At 44.2% G+C, this 11,213-nt stretch overlaps 1 protein-coding gene across 2 annotated transcripts in view; it reads right to left on the bottom strand.

Moving 5' to 3' along the window:
• Window positions 1–401: 401 nt before the first annotated feature.
• ERGIC1 (endoplasmic reticulum-golgi intermediate compartment 1) overlaps window positions 402–11,213 on the bottom strand; it is a 335,849-nt gene continuing 325,037 nt past the window's right edge. For both annotated transcript variants that reach the window (XM_085618080.1, XM_085618079.1), the window contains exon 10: window positions 402–2,257. In XM_085618080.1, coding sequence (XP_085474206.1) covers window positions 2,150–2,257 — 108 coding nt within the window. In that variant the 3' untranslated portion in view covers window positions 402–2,149. The remainder of the gene's footprint in view (window positions 2,258–11,213) is intronic.

The raw sequence follows: 11,213 nt of genomic DNA, 5'->3' as shown, positions 1-11,213 counted from the left end.
TTTTAAAAAGCAGGAAACCGATGGATGATTCAGGTCAAAGGTCCTTTTAACACAGCCTTACTACCAAACTTGTGAGTGCGGATGCATGGTCTTTGTCAGCTGCCCAGAAAAAGTACATAGGAACACAATGGATATTACCATCTTCCCCAAACCTTCATTCAAGCTTTACAACATATGCTTTAATGCAACACTTTGTTCAAATCTGCGGATGGCAGATTTCCATATCCTTATTTGTGATCACGATAAAACACCGCCTGCACACTTATTCCGAAGCTCCTCTTTCACTCTTAAGGCATTCCACCCCCAATGAGTCAGAAAAGGATAACTACGAACATCAACAGATAATTTAGTAGCTGTGAACAGTAAAAGAAAAAAAGAAAGACAAATGCACAAGAAAGGAATTCCAGGTCACCTGTAAAGCAGCTGATGCTGCCTTTAATTTGGTTTGGTAATGTAATCTCTGCTGGCAGGCAGCGCACACAATGCAAAATACATACAACTGTTGGTGTGGTATCCGATATATAGTTCATAGCCCATAACAAAGAGAATACCCTTGTCAGGTAGATGTCAGAGCTGCCAGGGGAGCCCAAATACAACTGGTAACACACTGCGTCCATCCGATAAGAGAACCCACAATATTAAAGGCCCTGGAACTACTTACAAACATTTTACTGCCCAAAGAGTGCATTTTACCCATCATTGGCCTTTAAACTGTTCCCAATCAACCCTTATTTTAGCCAGGCAAGCTTACAATGAAATTATAGGGTCTTCCAACGAACCAGCTTTGAAATGCATTTGGTAGACGTTTGGAAGCAGCAACCCATTTTGCATTATACAAAATTGTAACCAGCCAGTTTGCCATTACATTAGAAACAGTTAAGGCAATTCGCTCAAAAATACTGTGAAATGTCAACCTACAGATTTCTGCAGGGAGCAACTCAGATGCATAAAAACACCATTATACGATTTATGAAAAACATGCAGCTTCCATTAGCACAACTGCATGATCTGACCAGATTGTCTATGGATTGTCAAAAACACAGAGGGTGAGTAAAGAGACTATATTGGCACTTAAAAAATAAGAGCTAAAGGATACAAACTAAGAGAAGCCCCTGGATTGCAGAGGCAGGCTTCATTTTACCGTTCTGCTACTTCTAGCCTCTCACCACCTCGACAAAACAGGACAAAAGGGACAATTTACATCTTAAAATATAATACTCTTTGACGGCACCTCAATAATGACATCAAAAGAGTTCAAATAAATCAAATAAAATGGAATTTTCCTTCAAAACGTTAACATTTTACAAACATTCAGTTCATCGATGGGATGTCAAATAAAAAAAATAAAGGGGGGGGGGGACATCTACGGGCTACAACTTGGACAAAAATACCCCTCAAAAGTATAAAAGTAAACAAAGTTAGGGAGAGCAGAGGTTTGCGTGGCTGCAGCAATGATGGGGCACAAGATTTCCCATACACAATCATCGAATGTTGGTCTCCCCACGACATTAAAAAAAAAAAAAAAATCAATATGAGGCAACATTCCTTGCAATACTCTTGGACTGGACAGGTCGTTTGTGTATCTGGAGAAAATTATTAAGATGCCCTCTTTCCAGGAAATATGTGTGTTGATAGACATTTTTCAAAGACAATTAGGGATGATGGCAGGGGCCAAAGTAATAATTATTTTAAAATGTAGTTTTTGTAACAGAAAAATTCTAATAGACATATAATCAACTGACATCCGATAAAAGATGGATTCGAAAAATTCTATACACCAACAAGAATAAGACAAAGCCAACACAACAAGGGAAGAAAGGAAGTGGGTCAAATATGCTCTTGTTACCATCCATGAAAGCAAAATGATTATTCTCCAGACAATGTTGTTCGTCGCAGAGGTAAGATCAAGATGATAATGAACCAACAAGGCACCACGCGAAGAACGTGCTTTTCTTGCTCCTAGACTTCTATTAAAAATGTGACGTCATGAAGAGAATCCCAAAAACGAGAAACAACCCTCTGCACATCTGGGCAAATGAGTTGAACTGGTCACTTTGAAGAAATACCACCACCCATACAGGCATTTTTTTAAAAATTCAGTTGATCAGGTGTTTTCCCTTTTTGGCCCACGCAGTCTTTGAGCCGGAAGTTACTGCATTTTCCCTAGCTGAATCTTCTTCCAGGCTTCTGAGGCTGTAAAAATGCAAGAGTCCAAGATGCCTGCCACCGTGAAGGTCCCACCAATAATGGCACAGATCTGAAACCAGAGAAGAGACATTTTAAGACGCTGACTAAGCCAGACTGGCAATCCACATCAGACAGGTGCGCGTGCACACAAATTGTACAGACCTCAGGATCTCCCTGATCATGTACTGAGCACTCATACATGACACGTGGTTGGTGTATGGATTATTTAGGGAGTGTGCATGGCTAAATAAATCGAAAATACCCTCCATTTCAACTGGATTTTGGTTCGCATTTACTTAACAAATGTAATGCACATTTTTTTTTTTAAACTGAATTTGTAGTTAGTACTGCCAAATATAAAAAAAACAAATACAATTTTTTAAAAAACAGGCATGATCTTGGAACCAGCTCGGCAGCCACAAAGTAGACAGGGGTTGCCGGGCCACAAATGTATCAATTGGGTTTGTTTCCTGCTTATGTGCTCGGGCCGTCCCACTATGCAACCCAAAAATTGAGAATCAAGTTCACCCTTCTAACATTTGACCATCATGATAGCAGGAAAGGGCAGCCCAAACCTTACTCAGGGGGGAGGGGTTGGTTTAGAGACTGAACTCTAATTCACAGAATAATCATTAATAAAACTGATGTCAAGCCAGTGGTTTACCTTGACAAATGAACAGTATCTTATTCTACACACAACATAACTGACAGATATGGGTGGTCACCCAACTACGATTGCTATATATCTTGATGAGATACATAAAAATCTCAGGGGTACAAGAGAAAAATACTGTTCAGCGCCCGATGTCCTCTCCTAATGCCAGGTACCCTCTCTGGTGTTCCTCGCAATAGACATCAACTTTTTTGAGGCATCACAAAGTAATGTAGGCAATATCTAGCCAAGTTATTTCAAATGTTTGATTTTTTGCTCTACAATTCATCCCACAAACACCAGTGCAATATTTTGCACTGCATAACATAATGCTATCTTATGTTGATTTGTATAGTGCACTGATCACCAGAGGGTATCCAGGTGTTGGGCAAGGTGCGTGGACCGAAGATGCTTAATGGTCGGGAATATGTGGGAGTTGTTTGGAGATTGCGGCGTACACAGTGTTGCTGTAGTCCAGCTGCTGGTGTGAGTGCTTATGTGACACTCTGTCTGGTGTTCCCAGGCAACCATTTGAAGATCTTTTGCAGCATGCGTAGGATGTGGACGCAGGTGGTGCACACTGCGATGATGAGCAATGCAGTAATATGGTCTATATAGGATCTAGCTTTACAGAAGCCTGCTTGCTGATCTCACAACTGAGCATCAACTTGTTCCTTCATTCTGTTCAGGATGCCTCTGATGAACACTTTGCATGGAGTGGATAGAAGAGCCATCCCTCTGTAGTTTGCGCAGGGGGTAGAGCAGGTCTACTGATGTTTCAATGGCTGCCTTCAGTGCCTCTGCAAGAATGTTGTCAGGTCCTGCTGCCTTCCCATTTCTCAGATGTTTGATGATGTGCTGTATTTCTCCTTGGTTGGTCTGCTGCAGTCGATTAGCTCGTCCTTGTTCAGTTGGCTGGTGGAGAATGCGGCTGGGGCTGGTTCAGCAGTTCTTCAAAGTGCTCCACTCATCTTCGTTGTTGGCCTTCCTTAACCAAAATTACCTTCCCAACTTGGTCTTTAACAGGGCTTTCTAGCTTGCGTATCTGCCAGAGTTTTCCCGTTATGTTGTAGAGTTCTTCCAAGTTCCCATGGCTTGCTGCTTCCTGGGCTTCTGATGAATCTTCGCTTGTCTCATCTTAAAGCTTCGCTTTGCTTCCTTGTTGGATTTGGTGTACTCGCTTTGAGCTTTTGCTGCTCGTTTGGTTGGTGTCGATTGTAGCTTTCTTTTGCTTTCTATCTTGGATTTTGTGGAGAGTCTCGTGAAGATCCATTCTTTATGATGGTGTTTCTTGGGACCCTGTACCTCTTGGTAGGTTGATGTCACTGTTAATATGATCGTCTCCTAATTAATTTTTACTGGTTTTCTGGCATCACTTCGTTCTTATAGAGCTTGAAATTTGTTACTGAGGGTGACTGAGTATTCACTCAGTTTCTGTGCATCTTTATGGAGGGTGACCACACACACGTTTGCATAGCTGTTCAGCGAGGCATATTTGGTAATTATGCTCCACTACATCTGAAATGGTAGGAATGTTTGATAGACCAACAACTAACAGAGCAAGAGTTGATGCACACAAAGCAAATTTGGACTCTGCTTCCAAGAGAAATCCAGTTGCTCGTGGGAACCATCACTCTGGCAACCCTCATTCAACCAACTGACCCCCATGTAAAGTCAGTAATGAGAATGCAGACCCCTGCATTCACATTTAATTCCAACTTTCAGCCTCGAGTCAATGCCATTAAGCACATTCCGACCACCTGAACTAACTTTTGGAAGTCATCACGAGCTGACCCTCTCGAAACAAGCTGCATTACTTTTTGCGGAGGCTACTTTAACTAGCGCAGTGCCATCTTTGGTGTAACTTTCTCTATACCAAGGAACAAACTTCACAGATGCCCAGAACCACACTGCACACAGCCTTCACACTACATTACACTGCCGACATCACCAACGTGTTAAAGGCACTACAGTTGCTGAAATAACGGGGAAAACTCATTTAAGATTGCTATATTTTTTTCAAAATTGTGGGAGATATGTTGTATAGTCCTGGGAGGGAGATTCTGGCACACAAGGGGTAGAGCACAGATGTTTAGCTGCAAAATACACATTCTTGATATTTTACTCCTGATATCCAATACTGGACTAACCTTTTTCAAATCTATTAAAAGTAGCAAACCTGTTCGCTGGACCGAAAAGTAGTAGTGAACATGGAGTATTTGATCAGGATGTGTCCCATACCTTCCTCTATTGCTTGCTATCCAATTCACGCACTATATGGATTCTAATGCACACACTTGATTAATTCCAATACATATGTAGAGGTGCAGATATTTCTGTGAAAAAGATGTACACACATTCTGAAGTTTCATTATTTTATTTTAAAAAGTCTAATTTCCAGCTACTATATGTTTACTAATTTTAACATGTGAACCTACTTAGTAAGCCGTGATTTTTTTTTTTATTTACCTGAAATGTATTCCCCTAACTTCTATTTTTTTAATAATGAATTCCAAAAAGAAGCAGAACAATTAGCACAACTATTGTATACACTATACATTGGTACAAACCAAGAACTAAGTGCACATTCATCAGAAAGGCTGGACTTGCACTTAACCGCAAAGGCTTTTGTCTGATGGATATTCACAAGGTGTGCCCCTAATCCCAAGAAATGAGCACAACAACAGTTAGACCTCCTAATTCCAAACTCCAGGGTCGGTACCAAGCATTTTTCAGGAATAAAGATACTGGGCAGCATCAACATCCGGATCTTCATCACAGCCCCAGAGCATAGGACACCATTTCTTGCCAAGATTAGCTAAGACTCCCTTAGTTTGCTCTGCTGTCCAGTTGTAGCTGTGGTCAAGTAAGCAAGGCTTACTACAGGAGCTTTGAGGGGTCTGAACTAATGTTATAATAGAGCGCGAAAAATGAAAAACAAAAGGGGGGGAGGGGGAGAAAGTATTAAGCCACAGGAACAATTCTTTGAATAAACAGAGTACTTGCAGAAGGACTCAAAATCAGAAATGCTTACTACTTACCGATGTTGACCCCAAACGCATTCTTATAGTATTCTATACACTTTGGGGGATATCTTCATTAACAGTTTGCAACGGGGCGCGGTCCGCGTGGTTACGGTGTTTGAGTTTAAACACTGTCAGTTGGGCAGTTGTTACACAGTAGCAAAAGGTGCTCGTCCCCTCTAGTGTAACAGTCTTGAAGGACTTACCGACTAACAGCTCAGGGCGGCTCAGCAGCTTCGGCTACTCTTGGCAAAAAGTTATTTGGGTCCCAAGTTGATAAAGTCAGTCAGTGGTGTACCTAAACTTTTTTTTTTTTTTTAATAGATTTTCCAGTAGCTGCAAATAGATTAAAAACAGTTGACATATGTGCCCGCAGGGCTCCAGGACCCTCACATGGATACACACCGAAACAGGAAGTTTGTAGCTAGAATAGATTGTGGTCTACGATGGTCTATGGGTCGAAGTAGGGTGGCAGCGATGGAACGGGCCAAAGGGTAAACTTCAAAGGCTCAATGTGCGCAGGCCTCTACAGGCACAATATACATTGTGGGCTAGCCTTGAAGCTTCAGGAAAGAAAAATCTGAATTTATTCAGAGCGCTCTAGAAATCTGAAAGTACGATCATTCTAGAGCGCAAAGTACATATCGCTGCCAGAAACATCTTACAGAGAGCACACGATGTCTCCAGGAACCCACTGAGGATGCATCAGCCCCAGGATCTACAGCAGAGACAAAGAAATGCGAGCTGTCCAAAAAAGGGGGCTCAGTTAAGAGTGGGAGGGGGAGGGACATCAGAGGCCAATCATTCCAACCAGCAAGTCACTAATACGGGGCAGTTGACCTGTCCTTAAGTGATGGACTGGGATCATTCCTCTGTTGCTAGACCTGCTCTTCTGCCATTACCTGTCCCAGAGTCGGGCAGAGTCCAGGTCTCTTAGCAGGGGGGCTTTGACTGGTAACTCACTCCTTGTGCTGAACTCTTCAGCGGGCTGTCATTTTGGGCATGGATTTATCCAAGATGATGTCTAGCTGGAGGGAGACTGCCATTTTCAGTTCAGCACCCTGAGGAGTACTAGTCCACAAAACCACATCACCTGGCTCAAGGTCACATATGAGAAAACACTTCTCGTTGGGGACGGCCTAGGATGCTTCAGGTGGATTATCAGGATGGCTCTCGTGCAGCCCTGCACACTGAACAAGAGCCTAGCAGAAGGGCCTGTGAGGAGCCAGCATTACGGGGTAACAAGGAAGGGCCAGCCTTACGAGATAACTGCACACAGGGAGTCCCAATCAACACAGATTGAGAAACATATCTACCTTTAGAGGTGCTAATCAATAGGAATGCGAGGTGGACACCTAGAGTAAAGTGCATCTGACAGGTCCTAAATTATCAGGAGTCTGGCTATAAAAAATAAAAATGAACCGGCCAAGTCTGTCATTAGCTGTACTGTGTTTATTGCTAGTCTACATAAGGCTCAGGATGTACTGGGAAAGGGATGAAGAGGTGGTGCCACGCTGTCTGATACAGATGAGGCTCCTGATGGTTGGTACAAGCCTTCTGCTCCAACATTCGTCTTTCCGTTTCTCTCTTTGTTTTTAATTTAGAACAGTAAAGCCCTAGTGAGTGGATCCTTATGCCTCAGGATATACCTTTCGTTAAGGGCATTAATACTCGTTATAGGCCAGAGCCGATATAACTTTGGTTTAGGGCCTTTAACAACCATTATAGCCCTTGGCAGCAGGCTTTAATGGTTACCACATTGGATTTTAAGCAGATGGGCAGGATCAGTAGGTTGCTACAACAGGGGTACAGAAAACGCCACTCTCTCACACTGCCACCAATCAGGTAGTCTCCTTTATTCTCCTAGCAGGATTCCTACTTGGAAGCTTTCCTGCACATCTGAATATGACACTACAGGTGAAAAATACTACAACTGGGTAACATGTAGAAAAGGTGAAAGGCGAAAGGCGAAATGCTGCTCTGAGCTGTCGTCCTTACAATCATCATACTGAGATGTTGGCCTTCCAAGTGGCTTTTGCACTACAGGTTAAGAGTCATGGTTAAGGTTTGAGTAGTCATTGAAGCGGTGCTTAAAGATGGAGCCCCTTGGCACAGCTTGTGCACAGAAAGCAATACTTAATTAGTAAGCTCTGAAATTATGAGCCTGGCAGATCTGTGGTTGATGATGCAAACAAAAAACCTCCCCACCACCCAATCCCCTTCACTCCCCCAAACGTACACACCAGTCCTCAGGAATAATGAATATGCCAGCGACGGCGCATTGCCCTTTTTTCTGTGTGATACCGGACGTTAGTTTTACTAGTATCAACACTTGAAAATGGGCATGGAGACTGATTTTACACCAGCTGTAACGTAAGCAACCACCAGAGGGGAAACCCAGCATCTCAAGTAAAGCAGGCCCTTTCCATCTGAAGCCGCACCCGTTACATCAGCGTGTGGCTATATGAAAGGCCAACTCTGACAAGTCAAACAGGAGGCTTGCTATTGGATAGTGCTGGCAAGATGGCGGAGACATCACCCACCCCCTGGTACCTCCTCTGATCTGTAGCGCAGAAGTTTGAAAACTTGAAAAGCCAACTCACTCTCTTTGTGGACCTCTGAAAGATGCAAGTACTATTCATTCAGCTAATAGTAATAGGCCGGTATTTACAGTACTTAGAAATGGCATTAAGCACCGGGTATAAAGTGCCATATGAAAACACACGTTATTAATGCACCTAGGGGCAAGGCTGTGTGTGGCAATGAGGCCGGCCCTTTAGGATTTATTTCTCATGGGCTAATGCACTTCCGCTGTCCATAGAACTGGCGGAAAAGCCCAGTGAATTAAAGTGCCAGAGCCGCCATGTTTAATTAAGTAATGTTCTAGTCACAGGAGGCGCCCTCCATTTGTGTAACAGCTCTCCACAAAGCAGCAGCTGCTGATTCAATGAGGGCTTAAGACACTAAATCCGTTAAGTAATACCCAGAACAGCTTCGCGGGGAGGGAGGATTCACACATCATGCGGCCTTTCGCTTGGCGCGGACTGCCAGCTCTGCCCAAGGCAATTAGCCTTAGCGTTGGTGAGGGGAAGAAAACTATACATAAGAATCCTTAATGGCTAAGAGCAAAGAGGTGAAATGCTTGAACCAGTTCGACCGACCGCCATTATAGACCTCTGCCAACCATAGTCTTTCAATCCCCCAAATGGACGGTCCAACTGGTTCTATTTAAAATTCTTGAAACAGAAATAGAGGACTATGGGACCTCGCTATCCCAAAATTACAGTGTACTACTGAGAAGTGCAGATACTCTTATTAGAAGTGTTGAATTAGTGATGAGAAGTGCTGAACTCTCACTTTCAAATTACAGGACTGCAGGTACTTTCTACCTGAAAGTACCTGGCCATTTAAAGCATTTACAAAGTATATGGATTGGTATTTATGTAACACTAATCTAGAAGAGGCCCAACAAGCACTGATGTATACGAGTTGTTTGGAAGCCCTAAAGCCGTGTACGTTAAGTGGTATTTTACATTTTTTATTACACAATTGCATTTGCCCCATTTATGTTTTAGGCGAGCTGGGAAAAAGTGATTTGCTCGGAACCCCGCCCAGGCCGGATTGAAACCTATGACTGCAGGTGTAAAGTTAGCAGCTTAACCACTAGAGCCCATCTCTCCCTACTGCTAGGGCACATCACAAATCAATGGAAACGCACGCGACATCAGACACGTTTCAGTCTTCCTGGGCATCATCATGACGCTGCAGCCCCGGTGCCCATGACACGGAGTTCAGGACCCACCAATGGGCATGCTCTCCTACTACCCAAAAAGAGACGAAGCTAAGAGGTCTGGGACCCAGACCACTTAAACCCCTGGTGACACATACGAGACGGCATTTCTATCACTTCCGATACGTTCACGTGAATTTACTTAGTTGTCGAGGGTATATATATATATATAACCAAGAGAGGTCGAAACGCGTCGTTTTTTGTGCCATTATAACCAAAGAACTTCAATAATCTTAACTTCGGAGTGGCTCGTTTGTCTTTGCGCAATTTTCGTGAGTGAATTCTCTGCTACAGATATATTTAGATTATATATATATATATATATATATATATATATATATATATATATATATATATATATATATATATATATATCTATCTCTCATAGGGCCGAGCACACTCTTTCATGAGTGGGTTAGGCCAAGTCCAAATCAGACCCATGACCAGCAGGTACTCGACACCTTGACCAGTTTAATCTACGCTAACGACTGACAAGAACTCCAACCTAGGTGGCGTGTGTGTTTATTGTGTGTGTTGAGTGCGTTCGTTTTTTAACATCTGGTACTGCGGCGGAAAAAGAAGCTGGCGTTGTCGATGTGGCGTGGGAAAAAATAGGCGTCTTTTCCAACTTCGAGGTTGGAGGCCTATAGAGAATCCTCCACGCCCCGCCCCTTACAGCCGCATGCGTGAATAAGCAAAAGACATTTGAAATCCCAAAAACTGTGATGGATCGCAATGCTGAGGGCGTGAGAGATCAGAAGGAATGTTCACTTCTGCGGGGAGCACTGAAGGCCACCGCCTCAAAAGAAAGGCGAGCGTGGGAGACGCACTATGACCCCTCGGGGGTCTGCGACTGCTTCCCAGGTCATTTCGCACCTTCAGATCTGAGAAAGCCCGGCCCGCGCCGTGCCCCGCCTCCTCGCCCACAATAGGCTGTCATTTGTATGTCCCGCGCAGCCCCATTGTGTTCCTATTAACAAGCGTCCTCCGGAAAGGGCCTGGGAAAGTGCTGGCCACGCGGACGGCCTTGGGGGTCCGGATGAGTATAACAAGGAGGCATTGACGGACGCCGGCAGCAGGTGCTCCCGCCCCGTGCCTTTGTGGCAGCGACATCTGCCACGCGGCAGAGTCCGCCTGGAGCTGGAGTGCTCCCGACAATGCCCCCATCTGCCGTGGGAGCACGTAATCCGCTGGCAGAGACGACGGCGGCGGCCTCTCCCCAGGTCTCCCCTGGCAACCGTGATGCATCACCTGCCAGTTGCATTACAAGGAAACATACGGGCATGACGTCAGGATACAAAGAACGCCAGGCTGGAGTGAGCCGTCCACGTGGCCCTATGATGGGATTTCGCCCGCTGCAGTTCTCACACGAACCAACACAAAAGCCACCCTCCCCTTTCAACAAAGGGCTTGATGTAGCGCATGCAAAAGACAAACCAGCGCAATCGGTTAGTAACTGTTAACAGCTGTGTCCGTTGAACATGGAGAGGCGATAGCTGTGTGCAACTTGCATAGGCAGCTCCGCATTTCATCTTCTACGGATCAATGCTATTTCCTCTCT

Source organism: Triturus cristatus, chromosome 7, assembly GCF_964204655.1.
Source record: "Triturus cristatus chromosome 7, aTriCri1.1, whole genome shotgun sequence".
Classification (NCBI taxonomy): Eukaryota; Metazoa; Chordata; class Amphibia; order Caudata; family Salamandridae; genus Triturus; species Triturus cristatus.
The sequence above is the reverse complement of the archived record's forward strand: the minus strand, read 5'-3'. Positions and strand labels throughout refer to the sequence as shown.